The sequence below is a fragment of the Vigna unguiculata genome, chromosome 11, assembly GCF_037176805.1.
Source record: "Vigna unguiculata cultivar grain cowpea cultivar isolate G323 ecotype 2 chromosome 11, ASM3717680v1, whole genome shotgun sequence".
Taxonomy (NCBI): domain Eukaryota; kingdom Viridiplantae; phylum Streptophyta; class Magnoliopsida; order Fabales; family Fabaceae; genus Vigna; species Vigna unguiculata.
The window spans coordinates 6166338-6194002 of record NC_140802.1 but is presented as its reverse complement, the minus strand read 5'-3'; the positions used below and the strand labels follow the sequence as shown (position 1 = coordinate 6194002).

General features: G+C 34.8%; 1 protein-coding gene across 1 annotated transcript; it reads right to left on the bottom strand.

The window, feature by feature from the left end:
* Positions 1-323: 323 nt before the first annotated feature.
* Positions 324-26891, bottom strand: FTSH12 (FTSH protease 12). The gene is made up of 19 exons (XM_085668843.1): positions 26439-26891; positions 24129-24313; positions 21050-21267; positions 20513-20791; positions 12161-12234; positions 11802-12044; positions 11228-11368; positions 10958-11125; positions 10000-10112; positions 8955-9171; positions 8460-8531; positions 6585-6704; positions 6390-6506; positions 6114-6290; positions 5856-5975; positions 5686-5760; positions 5333-5440; positions 2804-2884; positions 324-991 (listed from the first exon to the last, which is right to left on the bottom strand). The coding sequence occupies exons 1-19, from the start codon at positions 26790-26792 to the stop codon at positions 914-916; spliced, it is 2940 nt and encodes a 979-aa protein (XP_085524969.1). The 5' UTR covers positions 26793-26891; the 3' UTR covers positions 324-913.
* Between the last annotated feature and the right edge of the window lie 774 nt (positions 26892-27665).

Sequence of the window (27665 nt, the reverse complement as noted above, 5' to 3'; positions counted from 1 at the left end):
ATTCAGGAAGCAATAGCTTTTTTTATTCTCTTGTACTAGTCATATCCTCCTTGTTTTGTTTCACAACAGCTGACATTTTACCAAATAATATTGATTCTGTTACTAGATATATATTCTCTGTTTATAAATTATAATTCATATGTTTAAACACAAGAAATATAATTCTTTATATTTCATCTGAGTTTATATTGAGATAGGGCCTGAGGAGCATGGTCTATTTTGTAATTATAGTCCTTTTAATAATTATATAATCAAACTAATTAAGAAACAAGTCATGAAGAAATAGGAAAATACAATAAAAAAATCCTAAAAAACAACGAGAATAAGAAAACATCTTACATACAAAAGCGAGGAAACAAGATCAATATCTTACACTAGAAAATATTTGGTAAGATTCTTACAAAAATTCTAACCAAGAAACAAATAATTCTAACAATTTCTTTTTTCTGTGTGTGAAATGTTATCCTGTCGATGCTTTAGATTTTACAAAATTGCAAACCATTGAGTTCACTAGATTCAGTGAGCATACTCACAAACGTACAAAATTCAGCTTCAAATTTGAGAGCTAAAAACTTGATCCCCATCCATACATAATTTTGTACAACCCCAAAAACTGAAAAAAGAATTTCAGCATTGTGACAGCGAATCTACCCCTTCCCCTAACTTACTTTTGTGGAAAAATCTCCAATGCTTACCATCATAAAGAATTCACTAAATTACATGTATCAGCGGCCAATGGAAGAGTAAAATGAATAGGCATCATAAAGAATTCATTACTTCACTGTGTTCTTTCTGATTCCCTTCTTGTCCAATGAATGAGGCATGGTATAAAGAAGTTACCGCACCAAACTCATTTCTCTGTCACCAATTATAACTGTGGCAACTGAGGTTGTAACAGGAATACCTGAGTGTGTCAACATCTATGGAGAGGAGCAGGATATAAGTCGGGTAAGTGATACCGTATTCTATCATTATGCGGTAATGGTCCCTCCTGCATCCATAAAATTATAATTATTGCATTGTTTGGAGGAAAGTGAAAAGCAAGGAGAAAACTACAGGAACTGATCCAGAAATGGAAACCCTTAAATTATAGGAGGTAATAGGCTGGGATAAGCTAAGCATTACAGGGCTTGATTCTCTGTCTGGATTATTTACTTAAAAGAGATCATTTTTTAGAGTTTGACTTTGTAAACCTATTTAAGAACTTTGTAATAGAGCCTCTTGGGCAAAAAAACTCCTACCTCCAAATAAGTTGATGGATCTGACCTTATATGTAAGTTAATAATAGGCTTAAGCATTTCAATTAAACAAATAAATCATTTTAAAATAATACCTTAAAAATTTAATAAAATAGTACATATAAACTGTATTGGCGTAAATAATGATATTATTATATTGTTTATAGTTACCCAAATAGACTAGCCTATTAGGCCTGAAAAGCTATTTGTAATAACCCAAAGCCTAACTTATCAAACAAAAACTGTTTCAAAGTCTTTAAAAACCCCAAGTCAGGTCCACCGGTAACGTAGGCTAGGTCATAATTAAGGATTCTAACTCAATGTAATCCCTAACCTTCACTCAAGAAACTGCCTCTGGTGCAGTATGGAACGTTACACCAGACATAGGCCCAATATTATACAGTTCTCGAGATCACTATCTAACCTCCCATGTACTTGAAGTTGCGACCTTAACTATCTCCTCCATCCCCTTTTCGACTCTAAAACCTAAGAATGCTTTCTCCTCTTACGTGGTTCTCTCTTGGAAAATAGATTTTAAGTCTAACTCTCACAAAAACAGCTTGTTCAGCTTGTAAAGTACGTTTTGCACTTACTTATATACTATAATTTAACTTCATCTTTAGTTGACATAGGAATCTAACACACCCAATTATACTGAGAACCTCGAGCATGAGAATACATATATGTGGGTGTGTGATTGTGGCCTAGTAGCAGGTGGCATAATAGGCTCAAAAAACTTCTCTATGATAGATTCTCCTATTATTTTAGAAAATGAATTTTAAGTCTAACTCAATTTTAGAAAATCACCTTACATAGTGAGGTTTGTATCCATTCATATATTATAAATTGGCTTTATTTGATGTGGGATCTTTAACACTCAAAATTAACTATTGGTGGGAATTCCTACTGAACAATCATATACGCTTCCAAAAATTAATATTCTAGAGGAAGAATAAGCCAAGAAATTGTACAATGCTTCCCAATTTGCATGTTGGCAAGTTGTCTCAATTGCAGTCATACCTAAGGAGGAATGCTTAATAACTGTAGTTGCAGCCCTTTAGGGACTACCTAAGTAGCAAATCATTTAGGAATGCTTAATTGCAGCCTCAAGGGTTAGTGTTTAGTTTCACATAAGCTAGAGATATAGCTTAAATAGATCTTATGAAGTTTGGAGAGTTCTCTCCTTACAAATCAGATATCGACTTAGTGGAGTTGAATTAGCCCTTAAGTTCAATTTCCAAAATAATATTAGAATTTATTAAAATTGTTGATAAAATACCAATGCAAAAATATAAAGTGAATAGTGGCAGCTAATATTAACAGATAAAGGCAGTAGAGAGTGAGAAAGAATAATTAACAATAGAAGCAAATCACCTTTCGACCTCTCCAACAATAAATTAATTTTGTACAATAACAACAATAATAATAATAATAAATGGCTAGAGTCCTGCAATTCGGCTGCTATATCATCGTATGCGTGCTATTGCGACAATATTTAACATTGTTGAACGATATCCAATCACACTTTGACCACATTAAGCTAAAGGGAATAGGAAAGAAAGTACCTCATCTGGGTTTATTTGGAATGGCTTCGCAAAGTCCTCAAACATTACGGGAGAATGTTGCTTCAATTTTTCTTGAACTTCCTACAGATGCATAAAATAGAAGATATGTAAAAAGAAAAACATAACCAAAAACTTACATAAAAGGAGGAAAAGGAAAAGATAATTATGTCAGCCACAAGCAGCAAAGAGCAGAAGAATAGGCTTTGAATAGGAAACTCGAGACCAAGTGACCAAACTTTGACTGAATACTGATAAGAACGAGGAAAATATGATAGAACAACCAACTCTAATTGCACTAACAAAAGAGCTCCAGCCAAAATGAACCAACTCTAATTCTCATCCTCCCTCTGAACATCCTCTTCTAGTCTATCCCAATCCTGACAGTAAACCATGGACAAAGCTAAGTACTGCAGGTTCCCCAAGAGAGCATTAACAGCTCCCTTCTCCTTCCCAGACTTATATTTAATTTCGAAATCAAATCCAACCAAGAAACCCATTTCTGTTGCTCTTCTCTCATGACCCTCAAAACTGTCAAAAACCTCACGTTTTTATAGTCTGTGTAGTACAAAGTACCTCCCCAGAAGATAGTTCCTCCATTTACCGATAGCTAGTACAATTGCCATCAACTCTCGTTCATATACTGATTTACTTTGAGCTGGATGCCCTTCTTGCAAAAGTGTAGCAGCTATGCCTTATCTTGATCAGATTCAATAGTAAATCCTCTCAAAGTTTGGGACTGCTAATACCAAAACAGTAATCATTTCCTTTTGAGATGCTAAAAATCCTCTTGAACCTCGTTTCCCCAATTAAATGTTGAGCAAGAGGCCAAGCAATCTTCCCATAGTTCTTCACAAATTTTCTTAGTAGCCTGTTAACCCCAGAAATCACCTCAGTATCTTTGGATCACAAGGAATGGGCCACAGTATCATGGCTCTTATTTTGTTTGGATCTTGGTTGACAACTTTCTATGAAATATGACCCAAATATTCTGAGTTACCTTAGGCCAAAACCACACTTCTTATTAGCAAACAATAGATTTCTTCAAGGATTTGTAGCACCAACCTAGGGTGTTCCTTGTGGGTCTCTTCCCCTTTGCTGTAGATCTTAATGCCATAAAAAAAGTACAATGATAGAAATAAGCAACAGATCCTATATAATCAGGTACATCTACATTATATATGATTTAGTAGGATCATTCTTATTTATTCGTGCATAATATCTTTATTATTAGAGGATATTAAATCTCCTCTATTTATAGTATTGATTCATTTACTAAATAAATATCTGCCGTGCAACTTTACTAATGCCAATTGGCTTTAAGATAAAATTTGACATGATACCAGATCCTATTACTCATCCTGATAAGTATTCTGGTAGGCTAGCTTGGTTAGATAGACATCAATGGAGTGAGCGTTGGGAAGTACCACATTGCATGCTTCAACTCATGGAGCGCAAATTTACTTAATGTTAGATGGTTTTAAGATGAAATCTGACAGGTTCTTCCTCTCTCTTTCAGCAACTGCTTAATCTTATTCAGCTACCATTGACTCTCCTCTCAACTCTTCAACTTTAGACTCCATAGTGATGCATGTAGAGGCCATTCAAGTTACCATAATCAAATGCTCTAAATACCAGGAAAGTATGAGAGAACAACCAACTCTAACTGTATTAATAACAAGGTTCCAGCCAAAAATCAACGAGATTCAGAACTGGAAATACAATTAGCAATTGCAGAAGATAAGAAAGATAACAAGTCAAATTAGAGAGTGCCCAATTCCCAAATAATTCCTCCCTACCCCCCTCTCCCTACAACCACCTATTTATACTTTTTCTCTCCCTCGCCATCGCCACTTCTCTGCCAGGTCAGCAGCCAGTTTGGCCCCCAACTATCTCTCCTTATTCTGATGATCAAGTGCCATACTTCTCTTCTGTCTCCAAAAAAATACACCTTAAACTTGGGTTTTATCATATCTACTCTGATTAAAACAGCCAGTCTATTTCCATTCCACATATCTAAATTCAATCCACGAGGTATAATAGGTGAATAAACCACACTTTAAGCCCAAACGGCTCTCTCGTACGGGAGAAAATGTGGAACAGAAAACTATCCTCACAGCCTCTATGGAACAATTTCAAGCATGTGAGGTGTTAGATAAATTGCGTTAATTAGGGAAGCATAGTGTCTATTATTTATTAGGGAAAATCGACATTATTTGATATTGGTAGATATTGTTGATATTGTTTATTACAATATCTTCTATTTACCATATTTATGTTTGGTTGTCATATATACTTGTATTACTCTTTATAATAAATACATTCACCCTATATGTATTTTAGACGCAAGGGAGATTAACCCTATACATTTTTTCTCAATACTCAACATGAGGAAACAGATATTTTTCAGGTAAATACATTATAGAATACTGAAATATCAAACATAAAACAAGTTAATTATACTTTAACCACTACCCTCTCCAATGAAAAAAGTAAAACGAAAATGACAACAGAAATAGGAGTATAGCATACCAATCCAGTTACTCTTGACCTCTCCAGTAGTTCCTTTGCAATCAAGTCCAAAATGTGCCTATTATTCCTTAAAGCATTCATTGCAAGTTCTTCAGTTTCTTCGATGTACTGTCACAATATAAAATTTTATCAATTTCATAATATTTATTTCCTTGTTGATTATTTAACATGAAAACCAAAAGGCCCCTCACAACTAGCTCTCTCTTCACCATGTATACAAAAATGCCATGTTCATATTGTCATCACTTTTGTCCCAATTGTTCAACATGAAACACCAGTTCATAAGCACAAGCCTTTATTATCCTCATCAAATGCCAAAAAATAAAGATGGAGCGAGAACAAAACAGAATTACCCTCGTCAACTCCCTTGTAAAAAGCTCGGACACCTCTAGCGTCATATCAGCAGGAATTACATGAGGGTCGTCCCACTAAGAACAAATGAAGGAAAAAAATTAGTCACTATCATATTACAGAGAAAGGTAAACCCAAAATATATATTTGCAGCTTCAAAGAAGGATTATACTCTATATCTTATCAACTCTCCATCCGGGTTGTCAGGTCGATCAATTAAACCAACCCTTTTTGTTAAACCGATTAAACCCAACTTCTTATTTTGAGGGCTGATTACCATCTCCCTAGCAATCTGGAAACAAATTTCACCAATAAGAAAAATAATTAAAACCAAAAATTTATATGACCATAGTACTAATATCTTATATTTGTAGTATTTAACAATTGCTTGAGGCAGCAAATATATATACTGAAATGGTATTTTAATTACCTTTGTTATCTTCTCAAGATCATCACTTCCTCCATCACTTATATCATCCCCAAATACAATACGTTCAGCACATCGACCACCATGAGCCACTACCATTTGCATCATCATGTAACCAAATGTTGTATAACCTTGGTCTACCATATCTTCTCGAGGATAGAATACAGATATTGCAGTCTCCTACTTAATTGGAATATCAAATATCATCATTTAGCAAAATAATAATAGTAATAATCAAATATCATCATTTAGCATATTGCAATTACATGATGCCCATACCTTGCCCCCAGGCAGGAGCTGTGAAAATGCATGCCAATCAAATCTAGGAAATAAGTGAGCAAGCACCACATGCCCAGCTTCATGAACAGCAAGCAATCTCTTCTTTTCCAGAGATACCTATTGTACAGAAATAAATTAAATACAAAATGGTCTACTATGTCAGATCCACAGTAAGAAAATCAAAGATAGGCATACCCTTTGTTCACATTTTTGTTGTTCTTCCTCTGTCAGAAGGACACCCATACCCTCAAGCAGTTGTTTATCCAATACATCAATAATATCTTGCTGGAAAATTTTGGAATGCCCTTTTCTCACCTGAAACCAACAACTCTGTATGACTAAAACACTTCATGTTTTACTACAGCATACTACTAGATGAACAAGAAAAAAGGTCATCGTAACCAAAAATGCATACAAGATATAGATTGTTACATAAGGATTTCAAATCATACAAATAGAATATGACAACCATTTCTACCACGTAAAATATTAATATCTAGATTAGCAGTACATGCATTACTTGACAATATGATGTCAATTGCATTTTGGAAAAGAATATTTTCCCTGATCTGAAATGGATAATGAGGGATTATAAGTAGGAAGGGGAGATTAATTATGCACAATAATATATGCATGAATATCAGGAAATGATCTATTCTGTAAATGCTGGCACTAAAAGTCGAAAAAAGGAAATAGAAACATCTACTTACCGTTGTGATAATTCAATTAGTTCAGATAGCGCTATCTGTTAGTTAGGTGGCTAGTCTGCTGTTAATTACTTGTAATGTGTATTACAAATAGATGTTGTATTTAAGATTGTATATTTTCTTTATGAAAAATACAATTTCAGATTCAGCATTGTGTATCTCTCGTTCTCTCTCCATTGACATTCTTTCTTTTTTAGTGTATTTAGATCAAATTTCCTTTTTCCCAAACATATTGCATAATTCTGATTCCATAGATCAATTCATGATTCTAATTGTTTTCCTTAATTATAAATACTCCTCAATTTGTGCTGTAGATATCTATCATTAGAAGACTTAAAATTTGGGTTAGGTCTATCTCAATCATACAAAACTTACTTGTAAAGTAAAGATTACCTCCAAATTACTTTCTATAACTTGATCATATCTCTAGACAATGAAAGATTTCAAACACGCCACTTTTATGTCAAAGACTAAACATCTTGAATGTAGAGTTAGCAACACTGGATTGAGTGTGGGGTTAAGTTCTCTTAATGGATTGGCTTGTGCCTTATTGATGAAAATCTCTCAGCAAGTAGTATTGGAACTGATCATTGGTGATCAGCTGAAAATAGTACGATTGAGCTGATGATGAATCCTAGGTCTGTAGTAGATCCTTTGTATCTAAAGTCTTCCTTGCAGGAATTCATGCATTGTGTCTCATTGAGGTCAATAGCGGACCCAAACAATTGTGGTAAGGGGGACCAACATATTCTTTTCGTTTTCAGGGTGACCAACATTGTTGTATAAATTTTAGACGGGATCAAAATTAGGGTGACCACTGCACCCCCATGTCACCCCCTCCCTCTGTCCCTAGTTAAGGTGAATAGTGCTTCAAGTAAGGGTCACCAAGAACTCATGATTGTGGATAAGAAATGGTTCTGCTAGAAGGCAATCTTTAAACGTGGAAAAGGCTCACCTTTGAGGGTGAAATTATTTGAATTCAGTTGTGATTTGGACTCCAATAAGCAAGTTAAGCATCATATAACTGACAAAAGAAAGTAAAAGTTTGTTACCTTAACTTAGATACTATAATTAGGTTGCATCTCTAGTAAATGCATGTGTGCGATCTTGAATAATATTTATTATTATTAGTAGTAGTATTTGTATTATTTTAATTTCTTATATGTATTATGTCTTAATTAGTTTACCATATTATATACTATTCTTTAAATACTTTTTTTATATTTTTAAGACTATTTATATTATTATTACTATTACTATTTAGTTTATTATGTTAAAAATGATATTAAAAGGTACCAAGGTAAGGGTATCTTATACAACAAGTATTCAGAGCCAAAACCGATATTTGAAGTTCAATACCTACCGACATTATTGCTGATTCATTAACAAGGTTTCTTATATCTGCTCCAGAGAATCCAACAGTACGGAAGACAAGCTGTTGAGACACAGAGAGAGCAACCACATTTAGCTCAAAGAAGATCAAGTCTCACATTCTAACAAGAATTAAAAAACGAATAGGAAGACACAAATATGATAAAAATGCAGGCCAACTTAATGCCAATTGCTACGGAGATATTATTGAAGCAGAGTCTACTTCTGATCATCACGAAATTTGATTAGAAAATGAATCTGGTACCAAGTAATGACTCGTAATTTAAGCAGTGAATATTGTAATCCTTAAGAGATATCTGCCAATTCTACAATGTGTACTACACAGTAGCCTGTTTCTAAAAATGCCACGTCCTTATCTTTCACATACCATAATTATTAAAGTCTATTTTACCCACAAGCAGCCTTTTGACTTCATTAGCCTATGTTTATTTACTTAAACTATATATTTCTCAATTGAACTATGTACCTCTTCAAAATTCACATCTTCGGCCAATTGCTTTCCAGAACTGTGCACACCAAAAATTTGGATTCTCTGCTTTGCATCAGGCAAACCAATGTACAGACGACGATCAATACGGCCAGGACGAACAAACTCAGGATCTAATTCATCTGGCCTATTTGTAGCACAGATGAATATGATAGCTTGTCTGAGAGATACACGGTCAACTCCAGTTTTTTCCTTCCTAATCTCATAAATAGATGAAAATAGAATCACCAACAAGAAAAATAAAATAATATATATGGAAAAAAAACCAGAAATTAAATTATGGCCACATATAAGTGCATATATTAATAGTTGGTGTTAAGATATCTTTAATATCTTATTTCTGTTTCTATTATTATTATTCTTCATATGTATTTTGGACTTAGCCCATATGTTCTTTATTATAAATACAGTCCCTATGTGTATTTTCTACACAAGGGAGATTAATCTCAATCCCTATTTTCTCTATATTCAATAGTTGGCAAATAATATATAGTTCTTCAACACAGACCTGACTTATATAGCAATATGTACATAAGTATTATAAAAAGTGTTTAAATGAATGTGTGGGTAACTAATGATACAAAGAATATATCAATCCCTGATTTCAAAAATTCGAAAATTTACATATTTCCGTATTTACATATACTAAAATCATATTTAACGATACCCCCAAAAGCAAGAACATATGTACAATGTTGTCAATAGCAGATCACAGAAAGCTGAAAATCTGCTATGATATAGCAGATACCATGACAGGCGAAAAGTAGTTGAATATTATATATTCAACAATAACAATTACAAAAATATAAAAAAGTAAAGCTATATGAAATAAAAGTAGGCTATAAGCATTGACCTATATTAATTAAGGCTAATTGATCAAGGAAAATAATGATTATAAAACCTTAATATAATGTTTTCATATGTCCAACGCATAATATTAACTCAAGCTAATTTTAGATTCTGATTTAGATAATGTAAATTTTCAAGAGTTAAACAACCCCCCTTTTATAAATTGATAACTTACTCCCCATCAAGCTGTGCAATAAGAGCCTCAAAAGTTGCCCTTCTCCGAGGATCCTTCCTAGCATGTCTTCCAGCAATAGCATCTATTTCATCTACAAATACAAAACAAGGTGCCTGCAGGATAAAAAATGAGCATTTGTAACCTCAAATCACCATTCACTTTCAGAGGGTAAAACCCTCCCAAAAATTATCTCAATATAAATGTATTTTCCAACATGTATTTAATTTTATTAATGAATTCTAAAAGAATTAGAAAGAGAAAACAGTACAAAAAGATGGAGGCTAAGGAATACCCAGATCAGGAAAGCAAACCATGACAAATACACAGAACTATAAAAATATGTTGCTAAGTGTGATGCATGACAGTCTTTCTGCCAACCACCATAGGCCACAAATAAACCAGGCAGTGAAGATTTGGGTCACCAGAATATGGTTTTCCACATGTTAAAGCACCCCAGTAAATATAATGGAATTGAAGCAACATACTTTGAAGAAAAAAGACAAACTGCCCTCTTGAATCTGAGAAATTGAAATTGGTTTACAGAAATAAGATCCCCCATCAAGAATTTACACTAAATTACTAATAGATATTACAATTTAAAAATTACTAAATTCTACACATTTTCTTAATCATAAGGATTTTCATTTTCCTATTTATTCAGTACCTAACAAGACCGATCTCAGCCACAAGGATTAAGTGGACTGAATTAAGGACAAATAGTTTGGAATATGATAGTTAAAGAGCATAAAAAACAAGAGTATATTCATGTTTTACCAAAAAATTGTGGCAAAGCTACAAGCAAAAACATCTGATTTCTATCTGACCAATTGTAAAAATCGATCAATTTCCTTGAATGAGCATATCAAACCAAGTGCAAGCAACAGAACTTTAAATCAGACCATGATTGCCATTTTAACTTGTATTTGATATTAGAGGTAGCCAGGTTTTAATTGCTTACATTTCTCCTAGCAATGGAAAACATCTCATTTATCCTAGATGCACCACTTCTTTCACTATCAGTGAACTCAGCACCCGAAGCAAATACAAAAGGTAATCCACTTTCTTTTGCAAGTGTCCTGGCAAACAATGTTTTTCCTGTTCCTGGAGGTCCAGAAAGTAGAACACCCTGCAATGTGCTCTCATCAAACAACTTACCTCATTTCATGTCAATTATAACATTTATAGCCATGAGGAGGATTACTGGCTTTGAAATTATCAAATGTTTTACCCGAACAAACTGCACACCCCTTTCATAGAACTGCATAGGATTTCCCATATAGATCATTAACTCATCAAGAAGATCCCAAACGTCACCCCCCAACACAACTTCCTTGTACATTGACTTTGTTTCACCAACATCTCCAACTGGCTGAAAATAGAGCAACATAACTAGTAACAAAATCTAGTAGAAAAGGAGCAAGGTAAAATCAATTACAAAATTTGATGCACATACGGGATTCAATTTGTACATAATAAGCCTTCAACATCACGGGAGGAAAGCATTACTACATTACTGACTGTATTTCAAGTAAAACATGTGTCTCCTCCAAAACCAAAGAACGGAAGAATTTAACTATCAATCCATCAAAATAATGGAATAAGGTTAAGTTTACATAGCTTTTTCTTTCAAAATGGAATGCCTTTTCACTAAAAAATTGACACATAGCGATCTCATTTACAAGAATAATTCAATGACTAAACAGAAAATACATTGTTTTCATTACGTGGAAAAAACAACCTTTATGCTGTAATTTTAGTTTTGTGGTCTATTTCCCACAGAATATAGGATATCAAAAGTTTACCATAATAAAATTTTCTGCTCGGGCCATATCAATGAGTTGATTATACTTCTTGTAAAGAAACTTCTTGGAAGTGATGAGTAGAAGCATCACAGACTCCCTTATAAGCCAGAGAATCAGTATTCCAGGTACTAAAGCAATCACAACCTTCATAAAATAATGGATCTGTCGCTTCTGAAGGAGATCTACTTCAGCTCCAGAACTTGTAATAATCTCAAACAGATGAGGATCGAGAGGGATATCAACCTACCAAATAAGAGCTATGTTAATCAATTGCATGTCCATGAAAGGACACCAGCTGGAGAACCTTGGAGAGAGATTTGAGATTTCTGATCACCAGTAACAATTTTGAAGTAACTTACGACAAATTCCAATGGAAAACCTTCTTTCATTGTCACATACAATTTTTTCAAATCTTCAGTAAAGACAACAGCTGCTACCTGTCAAAAAGAATATAGCTCAGCAACTGCCACCTGACCTAACTTGTCAAAAGACTGATGTACATAAAATATAACTATACATAAGGAGTTCACATCATAGTATGAAAAACAGAGAGGCTGTACTACAACATTCATATTTATAGCCCCCACTTACTAATTTGATTCCAAAAATTGCATTCCCATCATATCACCAAAATCATCTATAAAAAAACTTCATCAAATATAACAATTTGAACATATTGTTACCGAACACAAAAAAAGAATCTAATCCATCAATCTAAAGTCCAAAAAGTAAAGACAAAATAGAATTCATTCAAGACATTTCACCCTTTTCTTCATCATCATCATCATTGAAAAAAAACACTCTAGCCGATATTTATATAAAGACAATCTAAATACATAACAATCTAAATAAAGATATGATAGGAGAATAGATAAAAATATTCCTATTAATACATAACAATCTAAATATCCATGATTATATGCGATATGTTCCTTATTTCTACAATTGTAATAGAAACTTACACAGTAAGTTTCTAAAATTTTAACTTATTATTAAAATCATCAGGTCTACCCTCATTAACATTGTGTCAAAGCCGTATTAGAGCCCAAAAAAAAACTGTTTTTCAAAACCGGACATTTCAGCAGTGTTTGGTATGTGTCATACACTTGTGAATGTTTAATACGTGTCAGGGGCACACCATTAAAGATGCATGTCTGAGCTTCAAAGATTTCTAATAAATGACTATCAAGGTAGTCAAGATCTATGAAACTCGGATATGGCTCCCATCCTACCCTTCCCCGCTTCAGAAGAAGCGTTTCCGACACGAAGACACATATGACATGTGTACGACACAGTGCATCAGGTCAAACACGGTCAACTCTCAGAACACAGTCAATATGGTTTCTGCCACAGGTTACATTTAATAAGGAATTTTATTTGGATCATATTTGCAGTGTAACTGCAGAGTTTCATTTTTCTGTCCTTGCAGGAGAATGTCAAGTTGTGACAGTCAGGATATGTTTCCTTCATGTATTCCTCATTTTCCTTTTTTTATAAGTGAAGATTGAATGTGTTGGAGATCTTGCACCATTTAGAGATGTGAATAAAATAGATTACGAGGGAAAAATCAAACCTTAAAAACCAATTGTAGGATTAAGCTAAATCCACTTACAAAGAGAATGTGTCACAATCACACAACTCATGTAATCCTCCTTTATACAGTCGAAGTAGCCCAATCAAAAATGGTTATTGAAACTTTTCAAAGGATATATGTTTTGATATTTTAAATGAAACAAGGATGCTTGTAAACTTGCTGATACTTTTTTGTACCCAAATGTTGAGCTTCAACCAAGCCAGGAAGAGCCAATTAGTTCGGAAATTATAACTAGAAAGAATTAATATAGTTGAGATTAAAACAGAAGAAGATATGCTTGAGGGCTTGTTCAGTCCCCTCTACTGTTCTTGATATTTATATAAATGATAAAGGAGATACAAGGGAAATTGAAACATTAAAGACTACAACTAGGTGCTAGGGTAGAGGTTATCCAACACTCAACCTCCTAGCTTAAACACACTGATTGCCTAGATATACTAATTATTTCTACACTCCCCCTCAAGCTGGAGCATACAAATTATATGTACCAAGCTTGGAACAAATAAACTCAATCTGAGGTCCCCTTAATGACTTGGTCAACATATATGCGAGTTGTTCATTCGATCCCACAAACTCAGTACATATTTCCTTTTTCAACAACTTTTCACGACCAAAATGGCAGTCTATTTCTATATGTTTTGTTCTCTCGTGAAACACTGGATTTTATGCAATGTGGCGAGCAGATTGATTATCGCAATACATCTTCATAGTCTAGATGTCACAAAAATTAAGTTCTTGAAGAAATTGCTTCACCCATATAAGTTCACATGTTAGTGATGTCATGGCTCTATATTCAACTTCAGCTGTCGATCTAGCCACTACACTATGCTTCTTACTTTCCCATGAAATAATATTACCTCCCAGGAAAACACAGTATCCAGTAGTAGATCGTCTGTCCATAGAAGATCCTACCCAATCCGCATCACAATATCTAGAGACATGAAAGCTTCCTCTATCTTCATATAACAACCCTTGCCCGGGAGCCTTTTTTAGGTACCTTAGAATGCGGATGATAGAATTCCAATGGCCAACACATGGAAACTGCATAAACTGACTAACCACTCCAACTGCAAAGGATAGATCTGGCCTTGTAATAGTGAGATAAATTAGTTTTCCGACCAGCCTCCTGTAGAATAACTCACCTCCAATTGTTAACTTTTAATATGGGTCTATAGGACTCTACTGGTTTACAATCAATCATACTAGTTTCTTGTAGTATATCAAGAGCATACTTCCTTTGAGAGATTACAATGCCATGTTTAGACTGTGTCACTTCAATGCCCAAGAAGTATTTGAGGCTTCCCAAATCCTTGGTTTGAAAATGCCTACACAGGTGCTCCTTTAATTGAGATATGCCAACAATATCATTTCCTGTAATAACTATTAGGTAGATACATTTCCCAGGAGAAGTATGTGAGTAAAAGATCGAGTGATCTGCCTCATTGCGTCTTAACCCAAAACTTTGAACAATGGAGCTGAATTTTCCAAACCAGGCACGTGGTGATTGTTTGAGGCCGTATAAAGAGCGATGCAATTTGCACACATACCAGACTCCCCCTGAGCAACAAACCCAGAAGGTTGCTCCATGTAGACTTCCTCCTCAAGATCACCATAAAGGAAAGCATTCTTGATATCCAATTGATGAAGTGGCCAATGACGAATGGCGGCCATTGCAAAGAAGAGTCGAATAGTAGTCATTTTCGCCATAGGAGAGAAAGTGTCACAATAATCGAGGCCATATATCTGAATGTACCCTTTGGCAACTAATCGGGCTTTGAGCCTACAAACCTGGCCGTCAGAGCCAACCTTAACTGCATATACCCATCGACAACCAACAGCCTTCTTTTGAGAGCAATGGGCCAACTGGAATTACCTTCATCAAGAGGCATGGGAGCAAGAGACGAAGGAGAAGGATCTGAAGTCGGGGATTCACCACATTCTTGGATAATTGGACTATCCGTCGGAGTACTGTGTTGGAGGCCGGGACTCGGGAAGGTATCAATAGGTGGGGATGGGGCTCGGGAGGACTTTGATTAGGACTCGGGTTGATAGAGACATCCGAGATAGGAGACTCAACCACAATAAGAGGGAGGACCTGCTGTATGACATGAGCATCTTGAACAGAGGAAGAGAAATAAGGGGTCTGTTCAAAGAATGTGACATTGGCAGACATGTAATATTTCTTGGTTTCAGGAGAATAACATTGATACCCTTTTTGCAGACGGGAATAGCCCAAGAAGACACATTTGAGAGCACGAGCAAAAAACTTATCTACACCTGGAGACAAGTCGTGAACAAAACATACACAACCGAATATCTGAGGAGAAATGCGAAAAAGAGGGTTATCTGGAACGATATGGAAAGGGACTTTATGATTGAGATAGGAGGATGGCATCCGGTTAATAAGAAAACATGCAGTTAGGAGGGCATCTCCCCAATGATGGACAGGAATGTGGGCACCAAGCAAAAGTGTACGAGCAGTTTCAACCAAGTGTCAATTTTTTTCTTTCTGCTATACTGTTTTGTTGTGGCGTATGTGGACAAGTGGACTGATGCAAGATACCATGTGAACTTAAAACCGCAGACAAAGTAGATGAGAAGTACTATTTGGCATTGTCACTTCTTAAGATTTTGATTACTCGACCGAATTGATTCTTGATTTCGTGTTAAAAGGATGTGAAGATGGATAACAATTCAGAATGATCTTTCATAAGATAAACCCAAGTACATCGTGAAAATTCATCAATGAAAGTAACAAAATACCTAAAACCAAAAGACGAAACACGACTAGGTACCCAAATATCAGAATGGATGATAGAAAAACTAGAATTACATTGTGAATGAGACCTTTTAGGAAAGGCAGATCTAACATGTTTGCCTAGTTGACATGATTCACATTCTAAGGTCTGGAGACCACTAAGTTCGGGACACATTTTTTTTAATTTGGACAGATGAGGGTGACCAAGCCGATCATGTAACATTTTAGGACTAGGGGCTGCAACACATGACACTCGTAGACGAGATACAAAATGATATAATCCTCCTGCTTCATATCCTTCTCCAATCTGTCCCCCCGAACCACGCTCCAGTATAACAAAAGATTTGTGATCGAAGGTTACTGAACAGTTTAACATTTTGGTTAACTGGCTTAAGGAAATTAAATTGAAGGGGCAATTAGGGACAAAAAGGACAAATTTTAGATTTAGGGAGGGAGACAAGATGACTCAACCGACTCCCTTCGAGGAAGTTTTAGAGCCATTTGCAAGGGTTATAAAATGAGGTTTGTCTTGAAATGAAATGGTTTAGAACAAAGAGGTATTACCAGAGATGTGGTTAGAAGCACCGGAATCAATTACCCATGAATTGTGACTTTCCATAGATTAAGAGATGCAAGTTGTTGATGTACTCGGAACTTGAGATGACTGTGTCAAGTTGTTATACTTGAGACGTAGGTACTCTTGATACTCGTCCTTAGTGAACTTGGACTCAGTAGTATCAGCCTGAGAGACATTAGCAGTTTTGGAAGGAAAACCATGTAAGGAGTAACAGTTTTCCTGAGTGTGACCCATCCTCTTGCAATACGTGCATTGAGGATGCCTGCGGCCTCCACGTCCACCTCCTCTAGGTCCACGTCTTACTCTTCCTCGAGTTGCGAACATAACAGATGATTCTACTCAAGCAGGAGATTCTAGAGTTTAATGTGTTGGGACTTTTGGGACACGAATCATGTGTTGGATCAAGGGGTCCATGGAAGGGACCTCATGAGAGGTCAGAAGTTGATCTCTAATGTGATTGAAGTCTGGATGAATGGCGCGAAGAATCATCACCATATAGTATTTGTCCAGCTTCTTCATTTCATCTGAAGCATTGACTTCTAGGAACATCCGCAGGTCTTCCACGGCTGATTGTGCTTCATTCATGAAGGAGATCATGTCATGGTTGGTCATTTTCAAAGATGCCAACTTGTTCGTCGAATCATATAGGCGTTGGATATCGTTGGCATATGTATTATGAGTCCTCTTCCAAAACGAGTGACATGTTTTGAAGGCCCTGAGAGACATTAAAAGTCTTGGCTCCACGGATTGCAACAACAAGGCACACAACTAAAAATCTGCTTGCTTCTACTGTTCGGCTTTTCTTCAGGCACATGGCTTTCGTCTTTCTCAAGATGGCCATGATGTCCCTGACCAAGGAACCACATCTTGACGGCAGCGGACCAAGAGAGGTGGCGCTGTGACATTCCGAGCAGCAGAAGGCGGCGCGTGGACCGCACACGCCTGTTCGCAACAAAGAAGACGCAGCGCGTGGACGGGGTGCTGGTTCCGGCACCGGTTGGGTTGGCTGTCGCTCGGAGAGGAGCTCCAGATCCAATGGTTGCCGGTGAAAACTGAGGTGGCCAGAGACGGCGGCCGGCAACGAACAGAGGCAGACGACGGCAGAACAGTGGCAGACAGCGACGATTTAGTGAACAGTGGCAGCTGGTAGCTTTGGATGGTGTTTAACAGCAGTGGACAGCTACAGACAGTAACGAACAGTGGCTATTGGCGGCAGACGACGGCAACAATTTTCGGTGGACAAGACCAGACGGAAACCAAAGCGGAATTAACCCGCTCTGATACCAAGTTGAGATTAAAACAGAAGAAGATATGCTTGAGGGCTTGTTCAGACCCCTCTACTGTTCTTGATATTTATATAAATGATAAAGGAGATACAAGGGAAGTTGAAACATTAAAGGCTACAACTAGGTGCTAGGGTAGAGGTTATCCAAAACTCAACCTCCTAGCTTACACATAATGATTGCCTAGATATACTAATTATTTCTACAAATATAAAAGAAGGTTAAAATACTTCGTTGGTCCTCGTTTTTGTTGCAAAATCTCAATTTGGTCCTCGTATTTTTATTAGTCTCAATTAGGTCCTCATTTTTGTAAATTAGTATCAATTAGGTCCTTTCCGTTAGTAGATAACTAACACCGTTAAGTAAGTGTCACGTGTCAGCTTCTCGTTTTTTTGAATTTTTTGAATTTTTTTTGAATATTTTTTTAAAAATTTTTAATTTTTTTTTAATAAAAAAATATTTTTTTTAAAAAAATATTTATGACATGTGTCACGTCTGTAGTGTGCCACGTGTCAATCTAATATGGTGACACATGTCAAATTATTGTATGAATCTCAATTTAGTCCTCATATTTGTTAATTTGATTTGATTTTAGTCCCAAATTTTTCTAAAAATGTTCAATTTGAATTTAAAAAATTGTTATTTTTAAGCCAACTCTAAAATATTGTTGATATAGAATATTATACAAATATTTCGAATATAAATTTATTAATCTATATATTTATAATTTTAAAATAAAATTTAATATGGTGACACATGTCAAATTATTGTATGAATCTCAATTTAGTTCTCATATTTGTTAATTTGATTTGATTTTAGTCCCAAATTTTTCTAAAAATGTTCAATTTGAATTTTATAAAATTGTTATTTTTAAGCCAACTCTAAAATATTGTTGATATAGAATATTATACAAATATTTCGAATATAAATTTATTAATCTATATATTTATAATTTTAAAATAAAATTTAAATAAAGTTTAATGTAAAATATAAATTTAAATAAATTAAATATTGTTAAAAATATGTAATAGAAATATCACTTGTAATAAAAGTATCATCATTACATTTATAAAAAAATTAAATTTGTTCTAAATTTGGAGCACATGAAATTAAAATCTTTTAAAAAAATTTAGGACTAAAATCAAATCAAATTAACAAATATGAGGACCAAATTGAGATACATAAATAATTTGACACGTGTCACCATATTAGATTGACACATGACACACTACAAACCTGACACGTGACATAAATATTTAAAAAATTTAAAAAATTTAAAAAGAATTTAAAAAAAATTCAAAAAAAATTCAAAAAAATTCAAAAAAACGAAGAGCTGACACGTGGCACCTACTTAACGGTGTTAGTTCTCTACTAACAGAAAGGACCTATTTGATACTAATTTACAAAAATGAGGACCTAATTGAAACTAATAAAAATACGAGGACCAAATTGAGATTTTGCAACAAAAACGAGGACCAACGAAGTATTTTAACCATAAAAGAAAGAAGATTTTTATTCAATTGGTTCATTTGAAACCGTACATTAGTCTATATTGAGAGAGAACTCTAACCCTAAAGTAATAATTACAAGGAGATCTCTAGAATCTTCTATTAGCTTCTAATAATACATTTAATATTTACCAATTTCTAGTAATGCATTTAATATCCTACTTACAACATTATATCATCTCACAATGACTAGACTATACATTTGCCTCTCATGTTTATGTTGTTAGTCAACTTTTAAATAAACCACATGATAATTAGCAAAATTTAGTGGTTCAAATCTTGATACACATCAAAAGATTACCTGGTAAAGAAATTGTTTATATGGATAGAGGTCGATATGCTAATGATAGAAGATCCACAAATGACTATTTTGCACTCATTAGGGGTCACATGATCTCATGTAAAAGTAACAAGTGAACTTGGAAGGTGTGTTGCATGGAGTGTGCTGTTAGCACTCATCATAGACAATTTGGGTAATATTACTAGTCAATGTGATATCTCCAGCATATTAAGATATTCATCAACTACAACTATTCAATAGTTAATAGTGATGAATAAGACATACTTGTCCCTTATTACCTTGGGTTTGCTAACTGCCTGCCTACACTCATCACTGGATTTGAATACATTAAATTTCATATATATACATATGCTTCCTCAAAACTAACATGACCAATTTTTAAATAATAATATACATATTGATGGGAATATGATACATGAATAGTTAGTAGTGAATGAATAAGACAACTATTCAATAGTTAATAGTGATGAATAAGACATACTTGTCCCTTATTACCTTTAGTTTGCTAACTGCCTACACTCATCACTGGATTTGAATACATTAAATTTCATATATATACATATGGTTCCTCAAAACTAACATGACCAATTTATAAATAATAATATACATATTGATGGGAATACGATACATGAACATCCAAGGGGGAAGAGAAAATAAATCACAGCACGAATATGATTATAGAAATTGAACTTGCCTCAGAATTATCAAGCTTGTTGAGGAAATAAGTATAAGGAAGTTTAGGCCGATAACGCCACCACCTCTTAGCTATCCATAGAGCCCTAGTATCCTGAGTGGGTGTCACCTTTTCTGCTACATCCTTCCGAAGACTTTGTTCAACCTCTTTCATGTCAAATTCAACTACATATTTGGCACTTAAGGAATCTAATTGCTCGGAAAAACGTTCTTTTCTAAGGATATCTCTCCATTTATGAAGTCTTTCACGCCATGTGCCCTCAGATTGAACCTCACCTGCATGCAAAAACAGTGAAATAAATTATAAAGCATTCTGTTATTACAATTTTATTTCAATGCAGAAGAAACGGTGAAATAAATTATAAGCAATAATCAAATGAAACATCGAAGTAAGCAAAATTAATTCTCAAGTCCTCGTAAGTCGTAACTTCTCAATTCACTTAAATAAACTAAAACTAATGACAAAAAAGAAAGAAAGAACAAATTGAAGCAAAAAGTAAAAGGGTAACAGAAAAAAAATTATGCAAAGATAACCTGAAATGCCCAAGCCTTTTGTTAGTTCTTTCTTCTCTTCTTTGTTTAACCTTTCATCATCCTCTATAATTTGTTTTACACGCTCCTCTTGATCATCCTCCCATGCATTCTCTCCAACATAAGAAGTATCATGAACAAGTGTTCCATCAGGTCTTTCGATAAGCTTTTTCATTTTTAGGCCTTTTGGCATGGTCCTCTTCCACATACCCTTCTTAAATCTGCAATCAAATAAATGAACAAAAACTCTTTTAAATGGATTCAACACACTAAACACTTCTATTGCATGAAATGGTTTCTTTGTTCAGGCTTCAAATAGGTTTTTTTCAGTAAAATAGATGCATAAGATATTGAAACTATGTCTATGGTATACACCACACAGTCCATCTTACATAATATAATTAAAATAAATGTAATAGGTAATTTTATTCTTGTATACATAATAAGATATGCTTATATAGCATATTCTATTAAGATATTCTTATAACTACAAAATATAAATATGAAGAAAATATAAAAGAACAATTTCTAAGAGATCATCTATTTTAAGATCAATATGAAGAAAATACATGTATAGCTAGCTATTCAAAGCAAGATGGAACCCCTATGAAAAAATGTCTAAGAGAGCTTAGTTATATCCTAGTTGATTCATTCATTTATATGGGTTCTTACATCAGAAAAATACCATGATCTACACATATTGGTATATCTATCCTAACAAGCTAACCCTTTCACATAACTTAAGCAATTTTGACACTCCTTCTCAAATTGGAGCATACATGTAGCATGTACCAAGCTTAGAACCTATTCATTGAATTTGAGCTCCTCTCACGAACTTAGTCAAAATATATGATAGTTGATTATTGGAGTTGACAAGTCTCTACAAGTTTCCATGGACAACTTCTCCCTTGTTCTCCCATGAAATACACAAGCAATGTGAATAGTTGCCTAGTTATCACAATACATGTCAGCAATGTCATAGCTCTATATTAAGCTTAAACAGTGGAGCAAGCAACCAGATTTTGTTTCTTGCTTTTCCAAGAAATCATATTGCCCTCAAAGAAAACATAGTATCACTTAAGATTAATAATAGAGAAAATATATCTTAGAGGGCTTGAATACACTTAAGACCTCATGTTTATAATGATAGAATTTTGATACAATGAGAAGAGGAAATATCAAAAGTCTCAACTAGAAACCAAGGTAAAGCAGGTTGTAGTTTCCAATTCAACTACTTTCTACCCAGGTTTAATACTTATCCTCACACGCCCCCTTAAGCTTGAGCATACAAATTGCATGTACAAATAAACTCAAGGGTCCCCTCAAGGACTTGGCCAAAACATCTACAAATTGATCATTTGATCTGTCAAACTCAATGCAAATTTCTTTACACAACAACTTTTTCTAAATAAAATGATAGTCAATTTCTATGTGTTTAGTTCTCTCAGGAAATACTAGATTGGAAGCAATGTGGAGAGCAACTTGGTTATCACAATACACCTTCATAGTCCGGATCTCACAGAAATTAAGCTCTTAAAGAATTGTTTCACCCATACGAATTCATAGATAAGAGACATCATTTTCCTATATTCAGCAGTTCCAATAGTTGATTGGAATACTACATTTTTTTTCTTACTTTTTCAAGGAACAATATTTCTTCCAAGAAAAACACAATATCCCATAATAGAGCCTTTATCAATAGGGGATCCTGCCTAGTTAACATCACAATACTAAGAGATTTGAATGATTCCTTTATCGTCATATAAAGGACCTTGTCCTAAACCTTTTTCAGGTATCTTAGAATACAAATGATAGAATTCCAATGGCCAATACATGGATCCTACATGATACATAGAGAGTTTAATATCATAATTTAAACTACAAGATAATTAAAAAAACCTTAACTATAAGTCTCATGAAGCAATTTTTCATATAAAAAATTAAGCTTATATGGTATTGGATTTCTTTCATGCATGGTAGTCAAAATCACATTTCAACACGTAAGATCGTATGAGCTTACAATCTTCTTCTCCTTCCCTAATCTCGCGTTGCTTGAAAGTTTCAATTTTTACGGATCATAAAGGATCGTATGAGCTTACAACTCGTGAGGAAATGGCAAGTTTCACGAAGCGTCGCAGCGGGGATCATCACACAGATGTCACTTGTTATGGCACTTCTCACAGCTCGTAGCCTGGATGCTTGCCTCTCGTAAGTGTTTGTGTGTAGAAGACAATTGTAGGGTTTTTTTAGGTGTTTCATTTTAATGGGTTGGAATTGGGTTTTAAACCCTAATACTTTAGCCTATTTTTTAAAACATTTTAAAGCCCAAAATGACTTCAATTAAAACTGCAGCCAAACACTAAAAAGATGTGACTGAAGGTTGTCAATGACCTAAAAGGTAAAAAGTAATTTTTTAAAAGAAAGTGACTTCCTCTCTTCCACAAGAGAGAAAAGGTGCCATTGTGAAAGATTAAAAAAAACAATAAGTGCCACGGGTAAAAATTAAAAAAAGTAGTAAGAGAAAATTGGCACTTGCCCCTAATGATGTACTCTTTTATTGCATATATTATTAAGTTTAGTTATGAGTTTTGAGTGATAATAAAATTTGTAGGATCTTACAATCCGTGTTACGATCTTCTGATCTACAATTTATATTTTCCTTTCCGATCTTGAATAAGATCTCGATTTGACTACCTTGCTTTCATGACAATGGTGAAAGAAGAGTAAAAATAGAACAGAAAGAAAAACATGTGATTTGATCGAATATACAAAATTGCATAGCAAACTCTTAGTTCAGTAAGCCAGTGTATAATAGGCTTCAACTGTCATCATTGTCTAGTTTTAGTGAATTTAAAGTCAACATTATAGCAGCATAAGAACTTATTCATTTGATTGATTAAAAATATTATATTAGCCTGAAACTGGTGAAAGAACTATTATATGTTCACAACAAATAAAATTTGAGAAGGCAACAATTGTACTTCTATGACAATTATGACAATAAGAATTAGATAAACCAAAAGTATATTAAACAAGAGCATGTGTACCAAAAGAATGTGATAATATAGGAGGATTGATTTACCTTCTGATGTTAGTAGGGGATGGTTCAGGAATTAACACTTCCATGTAAGCTTCTGCTAATTCTTTTTTCTGGCGATTTAGGAAAGGTGTTTGAACAGCAACATATACTCCTCTACAAGCAAATGTGACAACAAAAATATACAGAACAAATGTGCCCATTCGCATAGGTTCCCAGTCTTTGATATTCTGTAACAAGAGAGCAACATTGTTTTAGTTAATTTATATTAAAAAGAAAGCAATAGAGAACAATAACAAATATAAGTAAAGCCCCCTTTTATGGATAAAGCAGTCAGTTTTACCATGCTGGTCCAAAAGTGTTAATAGTATATACTTCTTTCAATCAAAATGCTTAGAAAAAATAAAAAAGTTAAATATGATTTTAGTCCTCAAAACTTGAACACAAAATTGCATTTCATCCATGTCTCAAACTTTGATACAATTTGGTACTCAAACTTTAAAAATGAATGAATATAATTATTTTAACCCAATGACGTTAATACTTTATACTTATTAAACAATGTTTTAGGCTGACGTTTACTGAATCATGTCAAATGATATAAATAACCCAAATGTCAATCTGAAATGTTGTATAACACATCCAAAAACTGTAATCCGGTTGGGCTAGGAGGACTTTATCTATTCATTTTTAAAATTTGATGACCAAATTGTATCAAAGTTTGGGACAAAGACGAAATCCAATTTTGAGTTCAAGTTTAGAGACTAAAAACAAATTTAACCCAAAAAAAAAAATACATTAATGCTGATATAGTAGTTAACCTAACACTATTTATTAAACAAAATACAATATTGCAGAACAAAGTAATATTAAATACCAGCAGAAGAGAACAAAAGGAACACATACAAAAAATATGCACAACCCTGTCCTATTCCATACACTATGTAAAGGAAAAGAAATGCCTCCAAAATGCAGGCACCGCCACAGACCAATCACTCTCAAGTTGTAGTTGAATGTGGAAATTAAAAATTGATCCCCCTCAATCTGTCTAGTTTGAGGAAACATTTTCCATTTTTGCTTATAAATGATTTGGTTAAATGAGTTTTTGGAATAATTTTCGGGATCAAAATGACCATTTATTAAATGTTGGGTATAAGACTGAATTTTTTTGGAAATGAGGTAGAAAAACATAATTAACTCTAAATTATAATTACAAAATTGTCACATTATTTTCACAATCCTGTTTTCAAAGCACCGAGCAAAAACAGCCAAAAGTAATATTTTTTTTCTAACTACTAGTGATGAGAAAAAAAAATTTGAAATGGACTATTCAACATGGAAATCAATATTCACCCACACTCAATACTCTGTTTGGTTCCAGAAAAGTTTTCAATGTTCCCTCGCAATTTAAAAAATGTCTACATTATCTTTCTTCACTTTGACTCTTACTCTCAAAAGCTTCTTCACCAATACCAGAAAGTAAAATCATAAAACACCACTGCAACATTCCCACACTTAATAAAAGAAAAAACACGAATTTAACAACGTAAAAAAAAAAAAAAAGACACAACATGAAATTAGCAACACAATCCCGATAAGCAATGCACAAGTCACCTCCCAATGTCCTCACCGATTTCAATAGACAAATTGACACTCCCGCTGAGATCCAAAAAACAATATTTTCTACGATTATTGATGAAAACCAAAAATTAAAATCATAAAACATCATCTGATAGCGTCATTGCAAAACCTTGAATTTGAGGACAAAGGCAACCTCCCAAAACAGCAAAAAAACAAACAACTCTGAATTCCTTCCTGCTTTATTCATGTCATACTAAGACTACATACTTTGCTAGGCTCACAATACAAATCATTGTGTGCCACATTACGTGGAAACAGAATAACAGAACTGGTAGCAAAAACAGAAAGGTAATGAGAACCAATACCAATAACCAACAGGAAAGTCATGATGAAAACAAAAAAGCTATTCCCTATATAGAATTGGTTTATCAGCAATCCTTTTGGGCCGAGTCTTATTTCCAGTAACAAAGTCCACTGCTGCGTCAGTACCCACAGTAGTTTTACTATCATCACCAAACGCGGAAATCAATTTCTACTCTCAGTCAACACTCAACACTCTCTTTGGTTTTAACCAAAAGTTTTCCATTTGTACTCACTCTGATTCCTATCTCCGAATGCGTCTCCAATAAAACCACAAATCACTAATGCAGAATCCACAAAATCACTAATACCCACAGGTCACAACCCGAAAAAAAAAACATGAAAACAAAATAAAAAAGAAACATAAGCATCAAATTAACAACACAATCCCAACGCGGCAATTGAAAGCATTACCTTCCAGCGTTCCCACCGGTTCCAATCGACAAACTGAGACACCCACTGACTCCCAAACCTTCGCAATTCGTCTCCGCTCATAACCTCGCCAACCTTCTCCACGCTGCTGTTTTGGAAGTCGAGACCCGTCTCTTTCTTCACCATTTCCCCAAAGTTGGTCCAGAACCGCCGCGACCCACGCCGCAGCGACTGCGACCACGACGCCCCATCGGGCTCCGCGGTGGCCGAAACTCGGAACCGAAGCTTTCTGCGGGCACGCTGTGCGGTTAGCGTGAAAACGTTGGGGTTCGGAGAGAGTTGTGGTGATGAGAAAAAGTGAAGAGGATTGGGAGTGTGCGTAATGGAGAGTTCCATTGCTAGCTTCTGCGGTTCATTTCGGGATTTGGGGGTTTATGGGGTTTATCCATATGCTCGCGTTTCATTTTCCATTTCGAGTTTATAAGAAAAATAATTACAATTTTGTTTGTCTGGTTTCAACTCTACTTTGAAGTTGGATAGAGAAATAGTAATGCAAACATGGGAAGCATAGAACAATAATAAGGAAAATGTTACACTTACTACCCAATTTGACTACTGAATTGACTACTTTACGTGGAATTAAAATTTTTCATTTTTTTTTAATTGAAACAAGTGGAGTGGCACGTGAGTGTAGAAATCTGAACTTAAGTTTCCCTTTCACGTGTTGCTGTCAACTAACGGGCATTTTGTGAAATTGAAAAGAGAGGGAAAAAGTTTCACTTCGCAGACATTTGCAGAAACTTCACGGGTTCCATACCAACACTTTTGTTCTCCACCGCTCCATCGCACCTCTGAACTGCCACACCCCTTCGAAGTCCATAGCGCAGGCACGAAGTCCATCGTCCATTTCGAAAATCCACCATCACGACGAAGTCCACCGTCCTTGCGAACACAACCGTGCCTGCGAGGTCCCCCGTCCGTGCGCAGTCCACCATTTTGGTGGTCTCCTTCGAAAATCCACCGCCCCTAAACACGGAAAGGTAACTTCTTTGTGCTGTTGTGTGTATGGTAAGTGTTTAGGGTTTTCTAGTGAAAGGGGTTTTTTAACATCACAATGTTCTCCATTTGCAGGGTATTCTTCCATTTGGTTCAAGGTATGATTTTTTTGTTTTCCCCAAATCATTGACGTCGTGGTTGTATCGTTTTGGTGTGGCCTCGAAAAATGTATGTCTAATAATGGTGGATTTGATAAAAAATGTCTCTCTAATA

Excerpts from the sequence above, each read along its gene's own strand:
- FTSH12 (XM_085668843.1), bottom strand. The coding sequence starts at position 26,792 with ATGGAACTCTCCATTACGCACACTCCCAATCCTCTTCACTTTTTCTCA. Across the intron at positions 24,314-26,438 it reads ACCGGTGGGAACGCTGGAAG|AATATCAAAGACTGGGAACC; the intron begins GTAATGCTTTCA and ends CTCTTGTTACAG. Across the intron at positions 9,172-9,999 it reads ATTGCACAGCTTGATGGGGA|GAAGGAAAAAACTGGAGTTG; the intron begins GTAAGTTATCAA and ends TTATGAGATTAG.